Below are 22,159 nucleotides of genomic sequence, written 5' to 3' on the forward strand. Positions count from 1 at the left end.
TGAACTGATAAACATTAAAAAAAAGTTGTTATTTTTTTAACCAAGTAGGACTTTCGTACAAAAGCTTATAAGCTTAGGTTTTCTGAGTTAAACTTTTATTTCTTTTTTGTATGCTTGCTTGTCTGAATTGTATCGGCTTCAGACAGGACTCTGTATCAACATGATTTCAACAGGACACAAAAAACAAACATGCTTTGGGCCTTTCCTCTGCATCAATGAGCAGAGGTCCAGATTGGAAACAGACCTCTGAAGCACGACCTCCAAGTTTTCCACATGCAGAGCTCCACCCAAAGCTACCCATTTCCCCCTTTTCCTCTCACATTATCCTAACAAACAGTCATAAAACAGCTGAAAAACAGGAACAGACAACAAACCCACATTAACAAGCAGTCACATACACTGACAGGTGATTAAAAACGTACAGATTTAATACATCCAAATGCACCGATACTTCCTAAACACTGAGTGGCGTTAAATATTATCACATCTGCAACAAGCACTTGCATAGATTATCTATGACACAAAGATAGTGCCCGCTGACACAAAGTTGCAGTAGGCCAAGAGAAGTAATGATAATCTAGTACATAACCTAAACACAGAGTTCAGACCGCTAAATGTCTGGACCCAACTTCCTGCTGGCAGAAAGAAAACAAATCCAACTTTTGTGCTGAATTAATATCTAAATGACAACTCAATGACTCACCCCAGAAAGAAGAAAACGTCACAGGAAAAGCACAACTCTGCAAAAAAGCCCCTGTAATTTCTAAGTCTGTGAAACAACTCAGAACATGGAAAAATAAAAAAACTAATATTATCAGAGACTTCACTCTGAACCAGACGAGACAGAAAAACAAGATTGTGAGTGAAAGGTGTGCCCCGGGCTGAAATTCATTGGCCACGCGGCATGAAGGAGGCGTCACTGCTTCTCTGATTGGCTGCAGACAAGCGGGGAGAGGCTTATTGTGCTGGCTGGGGGCTACAGACAGGGGGCCAATCAGGGGGAGAAATAATTGCTCTTTTTTGGGGAATATCAAGTTCTTGGACAGGACTTGCAGCTGCAGACATGACCTGTGTGTAGCCTGAGTTAACCAGCAGGGAACCAGGGCCAAAGCCAACTGTCCTGCACGGTCAAAACACAGACACCAGCTTCTGCAGCAGAATGTCTGGACGAAAGGATTAGAAAAGGAACTACAAGAAACTTTTTTTTTTTTACATTAACAAAATACATTCCAAACAAAGGTCAGAAGGCAGCATTTGAACACTGGAAAATGAGTCAAATTACAGCTCCATCAACTCCAAGGGCGCGGCTCCGAAACTCTGCAGAGTGAAACTGTACAGAGCTTCCCGAAGGCTGAACATTTTATCACTATTCATTAGTTCAGTCAGATGTTTCTACATGCTTGAATGCAAAAACATGGAAGCTGCTAGAATGCTCCAGGATGCTCATAATGAGAATAAACAGTCAGCTGCATAGCTGAAAAACAAAATCATCAAAAGACATGATTCACACTGAAATTAATTCCAGTTTTAAACCATTTTCCACACAGGCCTTTCAGAGAAAGATTAGCTAAGAGTAGGAGAAAATCTCTCCAGAAAATATATTTTTAATCAAAGAGAAAAAAAAGTTAAACACAAAGACTTAAATTCCATTTTTAAAACCATATATATCTGAGCAAACAACATCATAAAGAGTGTGTTATTCTAAGTGGCTTTCACCCCTGAATTTTGCAGGCATTTTCTTGACAAACACCATGAGACATGATGAATGATCACCATCATGGTGTATAGTAAACTCTCAACCTTATGATAAAAATACAGAAGTAACATCCTACGATTTCAGTTTTGGCCAGGATGCCATTTATATTTTCTCATGGACTGACTGGAAATACAAGGAATCAACAATTTCTCTGCTGTTCTCACAAAAAAAATATTCCTCATACACCTGGCAATGTAAAAACAAAATCAACAATAATTATATTTTTTATTATTTAGGTTCACTCACATGTCACTTGAAAAATGACACTGTTTTGTTTCTAATCAAATATCAAGACATTTATTTGTCATCATTCATTTATTCTGGTGTAAAAAGTATATTTTCAATACATTTAAAAATAAATAGTGCACATGGTGTTCTTTAGTTTTTTTTAACCTCCTCTAAAGTTAATATGTAGCTAAACTGAGAAGCTGAAGTCAAGTTTCTTGTTTATGCACATAAAATTGGTCATTAAAGCCAATTCTAAATGATTGCTTGACTTAAGATTTGTTGAAAAATTATTTTTATTTTCCTAACAATTTTCTTCAAGCTGTTCAAATTCATACTTCTAATTAAAAACAACTTTTTGAATTAAATATTTATTACACTTCAAACATTTATCCCATGCAAGGCATCTCAAAGAAAGCATATTTAGAATTTTATTTATTATTTCATTAATGTTTAAAAATCCAATGCTTTTTGAGAAATCGTTATATAAAACTACATACAGCCTTGTTGATCCGAAAAATGACAAGGAGTTAGAGTAATTTTCAATTGTAATTATGGAAAATGTTTTATATAAAATATAAGAACAAACATTTGGTCACAAAATGGGGAGTAAATAAAAGCTAAGTGACAATATGAGGAGTGTTAACCTGCGCCTGGGGGACATGGGAACATCGCGGTCAGTGGGGCTGTGAGGTGAGTAGCGTCCTGGTGGGGTTGGTGTCCTGCTGGACCCAGAGGGGTGTCTGAAGTCAGAAGGGAAAAACTCCTAGAAGAATAACAAAAAAAAATAAATAAAAAGGTACAATGATACAAAAGCAAGTATCACAGATTAAAGACTTACACATAGACTGTGAAAACATAGAAATTTGTTTTCTCTAACACAGGTGTAAGGGCAAAATGACATTTCTCTTCTCGCAGCTTATCAGCGCATTAACTCATTTCTTCTGCGATGCCTGACAAATTTGTGATTTGTCAGAAATTAGAATTGGGTGTAGATACTATACTAACAAATACTGAAGAAAGAGTGGCCTATGAGCACATAAGTGCTGTGCACTCGAGTGTCTTGTAAAGTATGAAACGTCCTGGGAAGAACAAACTTTGTTCATGCCAGCTGAAGAAAAATTATTTTTTCATCTGTTCGTGTGGAGGATGTAGAGGCATAGAGAAGGGGGACCGGTTCTGTTACGCTCATACAGAAAGCAAAATCCTGATTCTATCAGGCTCTAAACCTCAGATGACATCAGTAACAGCCTAAAAACACAGCTACATGATCCAAAAATCAAAAACAATGATAACCCAAGTACTGCATACAAAACAATACAGGTTGCACATCATCACATGTGAATGAAACACATGTTACAGTTTCATCCAGCAAAAACAATACATCATCTGACTTTGTTTTTGATATCCTGAGTTTCTATTAACAACCAACATCCATCTCTGCTGTGCTGATGAGTATCAGCAGCCTGCATCAACATTTTAAACCCAGATCACCTTTTATAGCAAGAAACTTGCTTCATTCCATCATCTAGTTTTAACCACTCCAAATGTTCTGTGTTAATAACAGTGTTGGTTTTATAAATATGCTTTTATACCCTTTAATAGTTTTCATCATGCGTTTTACATCCAATCAGGAGAGAATGTTGATTCATTACATGAATTACGTTCTTCTACCAGAAGAGGGCGCCACATACCAAGTGAATACCATCAGCTATTGAACAATATATCTCAACAGATGCGAATCGATGTGTCAGCTACTTGGATAAAAATTGCTCTTAATGCAAGCATATACTTGCATTAAGAGCAATGGTGGATTTGTTCAACTTAAATTATATCAGTATTAGAAGGTTATGTTAAAATGACAAACTACATGTGTGTACACTCTGAACCCCAGGAACAAGGGTCAGTACATCATTCAGGACACTTTTATTGTCAGGAATTTTACTACTATGAGGCCGTCTCCTTTCTAACTATGTCCACCTGTAAAGCTGACCAGCCATAAAAGCATTTTTAACAGACAAGGTTAATCAAATGCAAAACACATTCAAACTTCAGCTTAGAAATTGTTTGAGTAACAGTCCTCATAGTCCCTAAAAAGTAATGAAAACTCAAGAAAACATCTTGCACAATAAAGCTCAGCGAGTTTTCCTGCCTGTACAGTCACCAGCTGGCATCAGTGCTGCACAGGCTCCATCCAAGAGAGAAAATGACTCCACCCAACTTTTCAAGCAGTGCGAGACTAAAGTCAGAGCTGATGGTGGAACTCCACAGAAACGCAGTGGCACGGATGAAATGGATGATTTTTGTGGTTGATGCCAGCACCCGCTTCCAATTCAGCATGTCTTTGAACAATAGCTCTGTTCTCAATTGAGTCCAATTTTCCTCCTTTTTTTTTCTTTCCAGAGTGGGCAGATTAGTGGTGGATGCCAGGAAGCTTTTACCAGAAACGATGATTGGGACGGCTTTCTTCAAATTTTTTCCCCCTATATAAACCCAGTAATATGACTCAGGACTCAGACAATCCATCAGACTACAAAACTACTCATTCGTTTGCTCTCCTGCTGCGAAGCAATCTAAAGTTCATATACCTGATGGACACACATGCTTTAGAGACTTTTTTGAGATAGACCAACTAAAGTCCAACAGCATGTGGATATAAATCCCTGCTAATGCAAACAAGGTGAATCTTACATAACCGTGGATCTTCAAGATCTACCGTCTAAAAATGTAATATATACGAGTAAAGAGAAATGCAATGAACGCAACAATAGAAAAGCTGAAGAGTGAAAAACCAGCCACTTTAAAGGCACATATCTGTTCAATTACTTAACACAAACAGTGAAAATTGCTTCCAACTCAATGTATTTAGGCATCTAGATGTGGTGCATGAAACTTGAAGTTCAGCATAAGCCCAACAATGTGGATAAAGAAGGGGATTTAAGAGACTTTGAACACTGAATGGTTGATGATTCCAGACAGATTGGTCTCAGTACTTCAGAGATCACTGATTTACTGGGATTTTCCCCTCACAACTATTGCTTAGGTTCACAGAAAACAGACTGCCAAATTTCCAGTTGTAAGGATGAAAATGCCATGCTTATATTATAGTAGAATGGGTAGGCTGGCTTGAGATGAAAAAAAGGTAACAGTGCCTTAAATCATCAATCATAACAACCAAAGAATGCAGAAAACCATCTCTGAATGCACAACATGCTGAACCTTGAAGCAGAAGAGATTTAGTGGCAGAAGACCACAACAGGTGCCAGCAGACCAGGTAAGCTACAATTTGCACAGGCTCACCAACATTTGACAAAAGACTGAGAAAATATTGACTGATCTGATGAATCTTGACTTCAGTTGCAAATGACTTTAGCATAATCGGCATAAAAACATGGATCCATCCTCGCCTCATTCACACACTGGATAATATTAATTGTATTATTCTTTAGGGGATCTTTTTTGCATCCTTTGTGTGCATTGACACAAATTAACTCTAGTTAGTAGTGGATAGTTAGATAGTGGCCTATCAAAATATTGTTTACCTTTTTCTTTGCTTTATCATCACTTTGTTACCCATCGTCTGATGACTACTCCCAACAAGATAATGCACCATGTAACAAAGGTCAAACCATTAAAAAAAAATTACTGAACATGAAAATGACTTCACATGTTCACTGTGCTTGAGTGGTGTTCACAGTAAAGTACTATTGAGATGTGGTGGAATGGGAGTTTTGCATCACCAACATGCAGCAGCAAAATCTGCTTCAACTACCAGATATGTCAATTTGGACTGAATTCATTGAATGTTTCCAACACACTGCTAAAAATCTTAATTTTGGGCAATATGATGGTACCGCCTTTACAACCAAACCTCAGTCTGATGTTTATCAAACCTTCTACATTTGAGCTACATTTCTGTAAGGAAAAATGTTCACTGGACTTGATGAAGAAGCTTCAGAATCCATGTCAGTTTCTGTCCAAAGTCGTTCGTCCAGTAAAGCGTTCAGTAAAAATCAACAAATTACACACAATTTTGTTTTTTTGTGTCTTTCCTACAATCCTGTGTTCCCATTAAGGGCCTGAATGTTCATGACAAGAAAACAATAAAAAAATTTTGGCCATGATTTTTTTTTAAAGTTTTTTTTTCCCTGATGGTTCCCTTTAGTATAATTGCAGTTTTTGGAAAGAAAATGCATGTTTTCCCACTTACTTTGAATAAAAACTAAAAGTTGCACAACCAAAGCAGGAACCTCATTATCATTAACTATTTTGCAGAATCCATCACTAGAATATGAGCCCAGTAACAGTGGCATAGCTGACATACCTTTAAACTGTAGGATCCTTCATTACAACTACAAACATTATTGCTCCATTCAAATGTATTACTCATGGTGGATTTAAAGCTACAATGCCTTTGCAAACTCCAACCTTGGCACTGCCTACAATGTCCCTTTGTTTTATCTAGCCGCAGACCTGGGAAGGGATCCTGGCTAAAGTAGGGAAGCCTGTTTGTTTTGTTGCTTTTTTTTTTATCTTGGATAGCAACATGGCCATAGATGGGAGAGAACGCAGAGGAATATCAGCCAGTTTTCAGCGGTTCCTGTGGCTGCCAAGAGGAGGAAGCTTTGATTAAAGCTGTACAGAACTGTAATCAAAAGTTCATAGTCAACAAACCCAAGATCATTAGGGCAAGTCTCTGGTATGCTGCCCTTGCTTCAAGTTGCACATCCAATAACACATACCGCTTTTCACTTTACAACCCATGAGCATTTAGGGGAATGAGAGCACTTGCATTAAAAAACACAAGTATGCTTTTATAATATGATAAGGTCTTTTACAAACAGCATTACTAAAATTAGAGGTCTCATCAGTCACATCTTTATTTTGACAGTCAGTTTTTGATGAGAAAAGAAGATGGTGACTTTGGGGAAAGGTGGAATCACATTTTCCAGTTCGTTCTGAATAAACAGATCTCAAAATGAGACAACCATGAATTCCTTTATATTCATGGTTGTAAAGAACAATTTTTTTAAATAAATGGATATTTTTTTAATTTCTATGTGTGGAGTTTGGCCCAAGAAAAAAAAACAAAAAACTTGAAGCAACTTTTTGTTTTTCAATCTCCAAAACGTTTCCATAAATTGTAGTTGGTGCTGCAAAGACAGCTGCAGAAAAGATGTTTCTCCTGTCCAATATTTATCTGAATAATCCCTTTATTTAATTAATACTCTACTCATCCATGAAAAGGGAACATGTTTGAAGAAACCAAACAGTTTCTTTCAGAAAATTATTTCAAGCTGGAATCTTGCAGTCCCCCAAATCAATGACGATGCCAGTTTGTGTGTTGCAGACTACTCAAAAGTTGTATATAGAAAATACAAGCACCAAACACAGAGAAAATGATAAACTGTAGTAAAAGGGTGGCTGTCTGAGGCCGATGGGAGACACGAGGACGGTGCCAGCAGATGAAACTTCAGTCTGGCTCCAAGCAAACCACTTTGCATCATCATTACCACCCTGCAGCTTCAATTACAGGGCATTGGCTGCAGCATAGGAGTGATGCCTAGAGCAGTTCGTATTTTGGGAAGTCTAGCGCTGCTGTGAGAGGGTGCGATAACTGATGATTTTGTATTCACCACAGACATGAGTCCAGCAGTACAGCAGGTTCTGTAGTAAATTGGAGCAGTGCATGCTGTTTCCCATCAGTCTACTTTAGGTAAAGGTCTTGAATTAAGATTACGACCAAATAACCTTTACTTCATCCATTGTTACTGAGAGACTTCGTGTGAAAACTGAACCCGGGTAATGGTTGCCATTTTCAAACCTGGTTATAAGAAAAACATAATGGCTATAAAAGGCAAGTTTTCACTTCAAACAACATTAACTTTTGAAATGTTACATCCTACCGCTGTATCTTTACAAGAGCCATAAAGTCCATTGCAAATATGAAACTACTAGAGCAGTGAAGTCTTGTGTACATAATAACACTATCAGGTCCATCTACCCAGCACCTGGTGGTAATACCAGATTATTCTGCTGGTCTTATAAACAGCAGAATGATCTGGCTGCACCCATCATCATTTCTGTTGGAGTGGAGGAACAAAGCTTAATGTATGCAAACCTTTTTTTCAGAAAATATCAGAAGGGCCTACGAAGGGCCTCGTTATAACACTAAACAAACCATGACCATTGTTGTTTGTTGGGCAGAAGATGCTAATATTAAAGGGAACCCTGATAAACACAGATAGCATGAAGAAGATAATACTGCATAACATACAGTCCCAGTAGCTTAGACCAGCAATTACCTTCCACTGAGTTAGATTAGGTAGATGCCAAAGACGGCTCAGATAAAAGCTACTTGAAACAACGAGTCAGACCAACATACAGGGGGGAAAAAAACTGCTTTAAAATATTAGATTTTCTCATGAACTATTATTTTATTTCCTATCAAACGTATCCATCATAACCTCTCTGCAGTGTCCAACTATTACAGCAATAAATTCTGTTTTAAAAGCACAACAAAGTCTTTTCAAATCCTCTAAAGTATTCCACATATGAACTCTGGGAAAAGGATGACAGTTCAGTTTTCAATAACAAGGAATAAAGTGTTGCAGATCTTTGGGCTAAAAAGGCTAATACATCCATCTCACCCCATTCATTCACAACAACCATGCACCATCTAACTGCTGCAGATATAAAACACGTGTGTAAACTCAGAGGGCATATGAACAGTGTAAGGAACATAACATGATCACTTTACACTATGCATAAGACATAATGTAAAGTAATACGTGCCATTTCACACCTCTCTACAATTTAAATTATACAGCAACAATAATCAACCAGATACCTCTATGAATACTTAGGTCTGAGGACAAAAATCTGATAATTTCTCTGAAGACGATTGCTGAATGCTGCATCATCTCCAACAACATTGTTGTGCAAATATGTTGTGCCACAATAAGAAAATTAGGACTGTGAAGAGGAGAGACCTGAGGACAGCAACTTAAGGTTTTTCATCATAAGTGAGCAAATAAAGATGACAAAGTCCTTCTTCTAAAAGCAAAATTGAAGCATTGACTGCGCAATTTGCAAATCTGTTTTAAAGACAAAGGTTTGTTTAAATAGTTTTAGCAGTGAGTCTAATACTTTGAATTTTGTTACTCATTTATGCACCATATATGATTCTTGAAGCTTAGAACAATAAATAAGTTTTGAAGTAATGTAGGTGGTCTGAGTCGGCCTCTACCACACATTACCATTAAAAATCTGAGGGATAAAATGTGTGTTTATTTACACATTTTTGGTCCCATGGGAAACAATTTCTCCAGACTTCAATGAATTTTCCCCAAACAGCTTCAGTGGATATGAAGCTCATTACACATCTGTAGCTCATTATGGACAATAAATGGTCACACAAATCTCCTTACTTTTATCAAAGAGAATCACAACATGTTCACTGTAAGAAAAAAAAAAAAAGAAAGAAAATCACAATGAAACAAGTAAAGATGGGGAGGGACCCATGCCTCTTACTACCCTGCAAAAAAAATAAATAAATAAAATAAAAAAATCTGAATTTGGGATATGCATGCATAAGTAAATGCTTACAACAGGTTTGATTCAAGCATGCAGCCAGCAGTGGGTTATAAATGGAAATCTCTGTGTGGAACTCAGGATAGGGAAAAGGAAGGCATAACATTTTTAAGTAAACAAATATTAAAAAGACATACATTTCAAAGTCACTAAAAACAACTTAATCCCATCTTTAAAACTTTAAATTTTAGATTTGCATAGTACCAATAAAACAAGTTAAACCATACACTAAAAAACATGAGAATTAAAACTGCTGCAGATCAGTGATTAGTACGACTGACTGTGTACTTCTTATCATGCCTTCGTAAACATGGGCAGCCTGAAACCACAAACCTTCACCCAGTCTCTAAATGAAACATCTATATTTTAGCCAGATGTATACAGCCTACAATTTTATCTGAAGCTAAAGACACACTAACAGCTTTTCTGTCATAATTTATGCATGATTCCAGACAAGTCAAGTCTGAAGTAACTGGGAAGAGATGGCAAGGCCAGTTGGCATAAAAATCTGTTAGAAGAAAAGAAAAAACCTCTAAAATGTACATTCAAAGTCACAGTTAAACAGGTTTGTATATTTTAAACCAAATCTGGATGCAGACCCACAGAATGAGCTGATTACAGATCTGACAGCATCCACGAATGATAAAAAGATTAGGTGAGACACAGGAAATGGCTTCAGAAAACAACGTGCTAGCTTCTGAGAAAGACTCTAAACATGAACAATGTTTATTTATTTTTATAATAGCCAAAGAGGAAAAATAAAAAAGTGATGACAGATTATCAGTCATGTTGGTTTACTTCCTTCTCACTTTCTTGCTCATAAAACTCAACAAACAAATTGCCTCATTATAGCCATCAACTGGTATGTTAAATCATATTCTTCATGACAGTTTGTGTATTTTTATGCATCAAGTTGGTCTGAATTGGTTTAACCAATCAGATCTGGTGTCCCACATCAGGCATAGGTGTTGAGTATGATGAATAATTTTAAAGTTTTTTGACCAGAAATCAGTCTGTTTGTATTTACTTTAAGTCTCATAAAATCTCTAAATATGTAAAAGGTGTGTAGTGTACACCACTGTATTTATCTGCATCAAAATGTACCAAGTTATTCTGCTCAAGCTCAAATGCTTCACTAACTTTAATTAAAGACAACTATGAGTAAGTTTCAAATCCAAATTCTTGAATTTTTATGAAAATTTTCACAAATGACTTAACTAAGATACGCATCAAATTTTGTCCAGTTTAAAGTGCAAGTGTCTTCCAACTATAGCAACGATTTATGACCAACAAATGAAAATCGTTGTTCTAAAATATAGGTGTTCTCTACTATAAAACTACAGGACATAAAGTCTGTTTCTGTAAAATGTATTCTGAATGAATACATTGAGGATTCCTTATTAATGCTGTTGCCTCGAGAACAGCTTGTGGAATGATGAATCGCCCCTCAGCCACCTTCGTAAAAGGCACCGACTCACAAAAAGAGCCCTCTCCTTCCCACCAACAGCTCCAAATAAAATGCAAAAGGCCAGCTATTCCTCATGTGCATACCCGGAGGGCTGGAAAGCTCAGGCAACCAAACAGGGACCCAGTTTGCTCTTCCACTCCAGGGGAAAGAAAAACAGACAGGCTCATCAGTCAGTGGGGATGAGGAGAGGCATGCTGCCCATGGAGTGGCCACAATAGGCCCAGGCTTAACGGCTTGCAGCCCACGTGAAAAGGCCTCACACTGGCCAGTCACAGAGCTCACTGTGCAGAGGAGAAAAAAACATCCATCCACTAAAACCACAGCCAGTAGCATTCCCTGGACACTGGCTTGGCTTACCCCCTCAACAACATGCCAAACCAAACAGGAAGAGCAGACCTGAAATAGTAGATCATTCAAAGCCATCATCGTCAAGTAAAACATGTGCATTTGTGTACTTTGTGACAAACGAGAAACTCCAATAAAGTGAATTTATCTCAGGTTTCCTCAAGTATCAGCAAACATTTTCTTCCACAGTCAACAAGGTTTTTATTTTTCCACAGATAAACTTTTTTCTATGTCTGAATCTTTTCAAAGATTTGTTTCAAAGCAAAGACCACACAGCTTTGTAACACCATAACTTTGAAAATGGACCAACACAAAGCCTTATGCTGCTATGCCTGCTAATACTCTCTGGACATGTTCGCGACATGATTTATGGAGAGGCTGACCCCTCCATCTTTGGACAAAGTGCTTTGTGGTGATACATTTCAATGCCCAGAGAAATAAGTTGAATTTAGCAAAGAGGAAATGTTTGGTCTACAATTATCTAAAAGTGTGTGTCACCCTGACATATTTGGCCGTGTTGTGCTTGAAGGAATATTTATACAGCAACTGTTGTGTCACAGCGCAGCATCAGGCGAGCCACAAAGGGCAAGCCTTCCTAACCTCAAAATGGATCCTTAAAAACACAGACCGGGAGCTCAGACATAATGACCGAGTTATGGTTCATGTCTCATGAGAAGTCGTTTTGTTTTGGCCCTGTTCAGTGCAATCAAGATCTCATTGTGGCCACTTCTTGATGATATAAACAAATGCTCTGAATCATGACAGTCGCCAAATGCCTCAGATATAATCTCAGTTTACAGAAATCTAGGAAATATTTACCTTTTGACTCAGTGATGAGCTAGCAGATATTAAAGTCCGCAAACAAAACAACAAGTCAAGCACATCCTGGCATGACAAGACAAAACACCACATATGTCAAAAACCATCAATATTGGACTGAAATTGAAACTTTTTTCCCCACATAGACACTTCCTTTAATATTATGCAACACATCCAAATCCATGAGGTTTGTAAGGGTTTTGTATTAAGGGTGCAGAGTTTGGTTGATTCAGGACACTTTAGCAGATCTGATACTTTCAATACTGAAGAACATACTGTGCCTTGCAAAGGTATTTATACTCTTTAAACTTCCACATTTTGATTACAATCTTCATTGTATATAGGAAGATTGTGTGTGACAGACAAATGCAAACTACTGCATTGAAAACCAGTTGTGGTTCTCCTCAAATTCACATTTTTTAAATCTAAAATTGGGGTGTGCATTGTAATCAGCCCGTTTGTTGTATACAAAATGTATACAACATTTTGTATACATACAAAATGTTGTATGTACATTTTGTATACATACAAAATGTTGTATGTATACAACATTTTTCTGCAGTTAGAACTGCAAGGCTTTTGGTGTAGTCTGAAAAAGTCTCGCACATCTAGATGCTGTGCTGCTAAGTTGAATGAGCAAAACATGCTTCATGGTTTGTGACAACAGAAAGTCATGGCTATCTTTTTGTGGTTGCACATTGGTAAAAGAGGAAAAGTTGGAACATGAATACCTTTGCAAAGCACTAGATACTTTACAATATATATAAAATACATTAAGAAATCAAGACCCGGGTCTTAAAATGCAGTACTAGTTTTAGGAAAGAAATCTTAAGCCGTTCAGGTTATTATGCACATGTTCTGTGTAATGCTGCAGGCACAGTTAAATCCAAATTAGGAACATTTCACATTAAGGACAGCTTGGGAATGTCAGGAGGCTCCCTGGTGTCCATTCTGCTCCACCTCGACCCCCTCCAGTCGCCTCCCCTTTCTCTGTTCATCACACAACAACAAGCCTTGTGACACAAGGGAAAAGCAGCACCAGGCTTCCACAGCCATCACAGCCACTATTGTCAAAGGCCTTTTTCTCAAGCTATCCAACACCATGAAAAACAGGGGATCTTGTTGCGCATCCTACTCTCTCTGCTCAGGAAGCCAAGTGAAGGGTGGAAAAACCTTTTAGGGGCTTTTTCAGTGAGCTTGATCACCTGATACAGCAGGGCTCTGCACCTTTCACGCAGGACAGAAGGCCTTGTCATGGACTCACCACATCTCCACACTCATTGGGCTGCAGTGTTTCTGCCAGCCTGAGCAGCATAATGCACAATGAAGCCATGGTAGGAATCTTCCCAGCCATTTTCCCCAAACAAGCTGCATGAAAGAAATCTACTCTTATGGAGCTGGAGTAGGAGGTTCACCATCACAACAAGGTAGTGATCAATCATACCACCGAGTCAGGTAAAACAAAATCTAAATATATATTAAATTACAATAAATAAAATACTTGGCAACACATTAATAGATGGAATAAAGTTGGTGGCAAGGACAAAGGACCATAAGGATTCCAATGCAGGAAAAGCTAAAGACATACAAACAGATTAAATAGAAACTCCATTAATATCAAAAACATGCTAGCTTGTTTCAAAAGCAGTTTTCCTCCCAAAAAGCTTTCTGATGACTCCTTCCACCAAAACATAGCTCGTAATGTACCCTTAAGATGGCTGACTCCCAGTTCTCTCCTCCAGGATTTGCAGAAAGCCACATCAAGCTGAACCCCACTGTGGGTTTTTGAATGTGGTTTTAAATGCCAAAAAGCCTACTCTAATATTTCAGTGGGTTACTTAAGGCTTTAGTTAGAGAAGGCACCATTTCAAGCCTGACGGTAAGTCAAGCCACAATTTGCACAATTGTGCTTAAAAAGAAGATGTAGCAAACCAGCTGCTGGCAAATACTTTTTCAGCAACTAAACAAACCAATGTCCCCTGGCCTAGAGTGAGAATGCTGCATGGAAAATTCCTACAGTTCCCTAAATGCACCACAATGTTTTTGTTAGATCATTCCTAGTGAAACAGAGACAGTTCACTGAAATCAATAAATCACTTCTCAAAAATATGAGTTGTGCTTTTAAGTCGCTGAACTTTCAAATGTAAAGTCTCAATTTAAAAAAACTGAGTGTCAGAATATTTAATTTAAAAAAATTTAAATAACCACTTTGATTTAAAAAAAACTTTTCTAAGATATAAAAAGGGAAATGAGTTTATCAAAATAACTTAATTCAATTGTTGCAACATTTATAAAGCAATTTTATCTCAGACTGTGACAAAGGGATCTGTTGTTTATGTTATACTGACCTAAAATCACTCAGCTGAGTAAAAGGCTGGCTTTTGAATCACAAGAGATAAGGAAAGACTGTGTTTAAATAGTGTGAACTCATTTTGACTTCAGAGCTTAAGTATAAAAGCTGTAAAAGCTGGTCTATAGAAGCTCATAATTGCCCAAAAACTATTGCTTTCATTGAGAAACATTGCAGTTACTATCAGATAACTGGAAAACACAACACAAGGGATTAATAATACTCAACTACACTGCTTTTCTTCATGTAAAAAAGCCCTCCAAAACTAAACTATCCTTATAAATTGAGCAGAAAAACCTGAAGGCACCAGGTCCTTAAAGTGAGATTCCACACTATTAGGAACTATTCATGATATATATATAACAAACTATAATGATCACCAGACTTTTCAAATTCTGCATCATTTTCTTTCCACTTTGATGGCCAGCACTGTTGTGTGCTTTGCACAAAAGGCATCTGGAAAGAATGCCTGGCAATAGTTTACTCTAGCGCAGAACAATGGTCTCATCTCTTGCTGCAAAAGATGTTTTCTGCACTCCTGGCAGGTCTCACATGAGCTGGGAGCCAGTTTTAACACATGCAAGAGTTCAAACCGAAATCCTTAACTTCTGTTATTATCGGACAAATTTTCAAGAAAACAGAAAACACCTCAATATCCTCAAGATCCACTTGCACCCACTGGACCCAAGTTCCAGCACAGTCTCAGAAAATCATTATAGGCATGGATTCAACAAGCAAGTAATCCATGCTCTCTTCATGGTCTCATGAACTGGACCTTCTCAGCCAGCTGCCTTCTAAAAAGAACGCTTGATTGTTTTTAAGTTCAAACCTCTGAGTATTTATCTAACTTTGTGCCTTATCTCAAGTTATAAAAAAAAATGTCTGGAATTTTTTGAGCCACCACAAAGGTCGTGAATGTTTTTTTTCCCCCCCCTGTTGTCATTTCACATGTTTTGTCATCTACTGGGACCAAATGTATGAGATCAAGTATGTAAGCATAACTGAAATAGCTTGTGATGAACTTTCCCACAACATTTTTTTCTTTAATTCAATGAAGTCTTTCCAGATGCCCTGGTCTCCCTCTCTTTTTTGTTGGAAGGATAACTAGACACAGCATAGATTACAAGAACTCTTAGAACCCCAAGTCTGTATTTTACTTCCCGTTTGCCATGCTTGGAGAACAATGCGTCTCCTTTCAGACAGTCAAAGGTTAAGCATTGTTCTGACACAATGCCATAATTTTTTGTGGAAATGATCTCTAAATGGCTCCAAACTGCTGTAAAGCATAATGCCAAATATTTTTAAAGGCTGACCTTTGAAGCCTATACACTCCCTGCTATAAAAATGTCGAAGCTCCCTGTTCCCTGCCTTTCCTGTCGCATGTATCAGGCCGTCCACAAACCCTTTTTAGGGCACCTTCTGTGGCATCAGAGACCAACAACCCAATAGGAAAGGCAAAGAATTATTATTTTTTTATTCTTGCAAACTGGGCCATTGCAGTTAAAATAAATATGGAAAGGAGGGTAAAAAAAAAAACATGTTTCTCAGTGAACGCGAGTCCAAAACTCCAACTACATATGCGTGACAGATTTATTTTCAAGGAGCCAGTAAAGGCTGCATGTACCCAGGCAATAATTCTGGTGCTTATATTCAATATAGAAAGAGTGAAAAAACAGATTCAACCAAAAACCGCAGCAAACTGGAAACAGTTAAGACATAAAAAAATATTTATATACACTTTATTCCTCCTAATTCTAATTAAACGCATTTTACAGTACAAGAACATCTACACTGTTGCAGAATAGACATAAATTAGCAACTGAAATGGTGGACAAGTCACAAACTTAAATCTCAGACAAGTAAAAATCTGTTCTGATGGCAATATTTACAAGAAAATCCAAGAAGAGTTTGGCTGAAACCAACCTGAGAGTGCGGCCTGGACAGACGGTTGTTTTTGTCCTCTGGTGACCATGAGCGCAGCTGCACACTGTAAAATATGGACAAAAATAAATCACAGATGAATAACAATTCCTAAGTCAGCCAGCATACAGTGTCTTGCGACTTTACGAACCCCCATTAAACTTTTTCCTCATTTCGCCACATTGGTACTATATACTTCAGCGTAACACAACAAACATAAAGTAGAGTAAGTGGAGAGAACAGTACTGTAGACATGATTTTGGTGCCAGCATCATGCTGTGGGAATGCTTTCCTTCAGCAGAAATAAGGACGCTGGTCAGAGTTCATGGTAAAAATATATACCAAGGCCGCAAAAGACTTTTAAACTGGGACAGAGGGTAGCTTTCCTGTACACTGAGTTACAGCGCAACAGTTTATGTCAAAGCAAATTAATGTCTTTGAATGTCCATATCTCAATTTTGCAAAGTATTTTGCAAAAGCAATGTTTGCAAATGCAAAGACAAAGAAATGGAAAAATAAAAAAAGCTGTAAGCTGTAAGAAAGACAGCTTTGTCTTTCTCACAGCTTTAACTGCAGCAAAAGGTTGTTTTTCAGAATACTGACTGATGCAGGCTGAAGAAAAATGTCAGATATTTTGTGCAAGATCTTGAAAACCCTTCTAATGTCACGTCATCTTGACAAAATGAGAATTTTTTTCCTATTTAAAAGATTAAATAGGAACAGTGAGCAAGATGTTTTCTTGTAATATTTTTTTGTTTGTCCTGCAGTAGCTTTTGGGAATTTAAGAACATATTATGCCCCAGAAAATGTCCTAACCATCATGCCTTAGTCTGATTTCACATCCTTACAAAGCAAGAACAATTTGAATCTACTGATGATCTACAGTAGTTCAGCAGCAGATTCTTATTTATTATTTTAAAACTGATGACAAAACACTGCTGGGCTGGAACATTTATGAGTCCAGACAAAAGCAACAAACTGTTTCCAATAAAAATTGTCCAGGAGAGCGAGCAACTGCACCACACACACAGAAACTATGGTGAACATTCCCCATTCTGCCTTTTGTTGAACTCAATGCAAAAGAAGGAATGTGATATCCTGTGCATATCTTTTGTTACAGTACAACCCCATGGCTCCACCTTCTGTGTGTCACTCGCATACCTATTGACTTGCCTGTTGTGGAGTCAAGAGAGCACTTGGTGGTGTCTTTTGTCCAAACTGTCTGTTTCTGCTCTGAATACCTGGGCTTCTGAAAGACGCTCAACTCTGTTTATGGTCTTTTTAGGACAGGTTGAAGTTCTTTTGATATCTGTTTGTTCACTTATTGCACATAATCTTTTCTGAGCAACATTAGCAGCAGTGTGGAGTTTCTGAAATGTTATACGCTGCTTTATTTGTAACAGTGAAAGGATTCCTAAACTAGCTGTTTGTCCCCACCTTCTTGGTTCAGGGTTTCCTCCAGTGTATTAAAAGCATGGCATTCCTCCAAAGTTTACTTTCCCCACTGCCAGGCTAGATACACCAGTAACAGTGATGGCAACATAGGTTTTATAGTTGACGCAGCAAAGAAGGTGCTAGGCTGAGGGGTGAGCATCACTTGTGCTGTTCACGTCCTGTGTTCGCATACTCAGCTCAGAACAAAAAACCTGGTCATTTTACTCTTCAAAATTTTGTTACTCGGCATGGACCACACACATCACCGTTCAGTCAAACTGGTCTATTTGGAAGAGGCTCTTGCAGAGCAGATTTGTCTATACCAGCATTAATATGATCTATGAAGGTGCTCAGTAGAATGATGCATTGTATGTGCATTTATATCTCACACAAGGTCTCTCAATACGCGTTCTGTCATGCATTTGGCTCTATGTCTTTGCCTGCAACTTGATGAAGTTAATGTAAATGAACCACACCACCAGTAAATAACAGACTGATGTTTTTTTATCAAAGTATTCATTCGCTTGAATAAATAACTAATCATAACCAGCAAATCAAAACACTGCATCAAGTCACAGATATTACTAAGGATACTCAACATCTTACTACAAGAAATATATGAATGTTATACCTAAGAATATTTAGTTTATTCATACCTAAAATGGACAGTAGATATTGGTAATATTTCTTTTAATCCTTGGGGCTGGCCCAAGGTAATATGGGGCCTGAAGCAGGATATAATTCAGGGACGCTCTCTTCCTACTGAGAACATTATCATGACTAACAGCGTTTCAATACAGATTTGGTGGGATCTGAGAGGAGGACACATTTAATAGGCCAAGATTAAAAACAACCAGTGAAATTTGGCTCTTTTGTTCTAAGCTGTATTTGTGAACAAACAGCTCAAAACAACTTTAGAAAATGTTAACACAAAAACATGGTGGGCCGCTGGTGGTCACCTACCACCTACCACCAAGCTTAGCACGTTTTCTGGTGGAAACTATGTGGCTATACCTTTTAGGAACAGAATCTATTTGAATCTGCATGCTTGAACATGGTGTACACCGATATTTACAGTATTACGTAACAATAGTTACCTCTTGTTGATGGTTGGTGTCAGTCTTTCCCCTCTTCTTTCAGGGCTGACAGGAGAATATGATGAATAGGGTCCTGGGGACTGTGACGTAGGACTGGAGATTTTATACTCACTGTAGTTCTGGTTCTCGTCTCGACTCACTATGACTACCTCCTTTACAAAGAAAGAGGAAAGGAAAGAAAAATTACATGATTTCCTGTCTCTTTAATGTAACTTGATTAGACCCACACAAAAACATGTCATGTAACCATAACAGTTTAAGAAAACTGCAAAAAGGCCACTGAAATCTCACTGATAAAAAAGAACAATGACTAAATCCCTATTGTGTATTTCGCTGTTTTCCTCTTGAGAACAGTAAAGAACAATATGCAAAAACGGGTGTGCAATGTATGCACGAGTATAAGTGCAGCAAAAACTGCTGTAGTTATAATAAGGCATATATTAATATGTATTTGATAGCTTTCCATGGTATTAAAAGTATGGTACACTTGAGGGTTTATAAACTACACCTGATGTTTGACTTCAAGTCATCAGACCAAATAAAACATGAAAAGTCCCTCAGAGCTCCAGCACTGACCTGGAAGCGTCCAGTGAGCTGTTCAGGGCTGCTGATGCCGTTGGTCTCTGTAGAGCTGGGAGTCTCGGGTCTTAAAAAGAAGAAAACCACAGAATTCAGATGGATTTTAAAGTCAATACCTTACAACCCAGAGTTTCATTTCACAGCTCTGCACCTGGGTTAAGGTCTGATCCAATTACAGCTGAATTAAAAGGAATGTAAGGCAGACAGAAACTTAAGGCAAGATAAATATTCTGAGCATGTAAATCTGGTCTAAATGGAATTATGAAGATGCTGATGTATTCCTGATTATGCTGAAAAGGGGAAAGTAACCATTTTCAAAAGAACACCAGGTATTTGTGAAATGTTTATTTTGCATATATTCTAATCCAATGTGCATCTTAATTTTTTAGACTTCACTACTATTCTAAACATGAGCATTATAGGCCCTGACACAAACATGTCAGCTGAAGAGCCGTAAATAGTCAGCTTCTTGGTTGATCCAATGTGGAGAGGCACACAGCAAGGCTGGGATGCTTGTGGTAAATTGCCATGAAGGAATCCTTCTAGTGGCCTTATGTCCACACATTGCATTCAGAGGAGAGATTGTAGGAATTTGACTGCTAATGCACCATCTGTTTGCCATTTCTCACTGATGACCTGCTGTAGGTAAGAAAAACTAGATTTGAAGACTTCCACAGCTGCAAATGCCCCCAACTACATGGGTATTTACTGGAATCAAGGTAAATTCAAGAATTAAAAAAAGAAAAAAAGAGAGAGCGAAAGAGCAATTGGGCATTAATTAAATCAATATGAGGGATCTAAGGCAAAAACCACTGCTAATCAACAAGAACAAGGACACATCTGCAGAAAATAAAAACACGTTGAGGAAAATATTCAGTGGACTGTTGACATAAAAGTGGAACTATTTGGAAGGTGTGTGCCTCGTTAAATCTGTCTTAAACTAACAGTATTTGATAAAAACAGTCTACCAGTCAAAAATGGTGGAGGCTGTGTGATGACCTTTGGCTGGGCTACATACTCAAGCATACTTGACTGTTGCCCTCTTAAAAAAAAAAAGAGACTAAAGACTAAAACCTTCATTGTGCTTGATATAAAACAAATCTACATAGGAGAGTAGGCCACAATTCCCCCCAAAAATAGTTTAAAGTTTTTTCCGTGAGTTGGCAGAGTAGGTGCTGAAGTGACCAGAGTTTTCTCATGTCGATCATAAAGTAATCCATCTCCAAATGTGTTTGTGGGCATTTCTGCTCAGCAGGCTACTAAGCTTTTCTTTTGCTTACACGGGAGACAAATTCAAATGTTTGGAAATATTTCTGGTTTGTGAAACTTCATGGTGTTTGAATATGACAAACAACATCGTTTGTCATGCATTATTATTATAGATGGCAAGATATGAGAGTCATGAAGGTAAGCAGTTCTGTCTGAGCCGGCAGCCTGACTACTTAACTCACTGACATCAGGGGTGATGAAGTCCTGGTAATAAAGTGTCATTCTTAATAAACCCATGTGAGAACTGTTGCATCATTTATCAAACTACAACCTCTGCAAACTACCACCTACTCAACCCCACATGAAATTATTTAGTAGTCTAGACTTACAAGAACCACTTTTAACTTGTCTGTCAATACTCCTCCCAAATGTCTGAGTTTCTGTATTCTTACAAAAAAAAATCAATTTAATCAGCAAAGTTGTGTGGTAAAGTACAACTTAGGTTGTACAATTAAGATGAGAAGTACTCAGTCAGCATGACATCATAAAATATTGCAAAAACTGAGAAGCCACATTAAAAAAGAAAAGTTACAAAGATTTAAGAGATTAGAAGAAGGCTATATAGATTTTCTAAGTTGGATGCTACTTTCCATTAGATATCCCAAATAAGGTTTTGCCATCAGTACAAAAACAGCCAAAACCTGATTATATAATTCCAGCTTCTTTAGGAAGCTGGAACTACAGTAATAGCTTGTGAAATAGTTCACAAACTACTTCTCTTTTGAAACCAAGCAGCTGCTATGCCATGAAATAAAGAAAACTAAGCCCAATAAATCAAAAGGTAATTGGTGCAAATCTATCTTAAATTCACACCATAGAGTCTGTATATAACTCAAAAGGCCGATTGGTTTGAGCAACCACACTAAAGAAGGCTGTGAGGTGAGTTTTAGGTGCTGAAAACCCCCTGAGGGTTTGTGTGATCAACAACAGGGCGGAGGCTGCACAGTGGCATTGTACCGGGCAGCCAAGGAGTAATGGTGTTTTTGGCTTGACTGTAGACATGAGGTCAGGAGGGAAAAATTCACTCACATGGACGTAGGACATCCGAGAAGGAAATCTGTGGAAACGTGTGCAAGTGTGTCTCAGTGGATGTTTGCATGCCATAAGAGAACAAGACAAACAGATCAACCCAGACCACAGCAGAATTTAGGGAGGATCTCTAATCAAAATGCCAGCCGACAGAAGCACAGGCTCATAGGAAAAGTTTTCAGTAACATTCAAACAGGGTTTCTGCAAATCTTGCAAGGCCTATTAGGAGGGAGCGGGGAAAGGAACAGAGTGGCTCTCATACATCCTGGCATTTC

General features: G+C 37.9%; 1 protein-coding gene across 2 annotated transcripts in view; it reads right to left on the bottom strand.

Moving 5' to 3' along the window:
* pdlim2 (PDZ and LIM domain 2 (mystique)) overlaps nt 1-22,159 on the bottom strand; it is a 38,097-nt gene that overhangs the window by 4,393 nt on the left and 11,545 nt on the right. For both annotated transcript variants that reach the window (XM_032578749.1, XM_032578748.1), the window contains exons 4-7: nt 19,584-19,653; nt 19,008-19,159; nt 16,480-16,543; nt 2,629-2,747 (exon numbers count right to left, since the gene is read on the bottom strand). In XM_032578749.1, the coding sequence (XP_032434640.1) occupies nt 2,629-2,747; nt 16,480-16,543; nt 19,008-19,159; nt 19,584-19,653 (405 nt within the window). The remainder of the gene's footprint in view (nt 1-2,628; nt 2,748-16,479; nt 16,544-19,007; nt 19,160-19,583; nt 19,654-22,159) is intronic.

Source organism: Xiphophorus hellerii, chromosome 12 (assembly GCF_003331165.1).
Source record: "Xiphophorus hellerii strain 12219 chromosome 12, Xiphophorus_hellerii-4.1, whole genome shotgun sequence".
Lineage (NCBI taxonomy): Eukaryota > Metazoa > Chordata > Actinopteri > Cyprinodontiformes > Poeciliidae > Xiphophorus > Xiphophorus hellerii.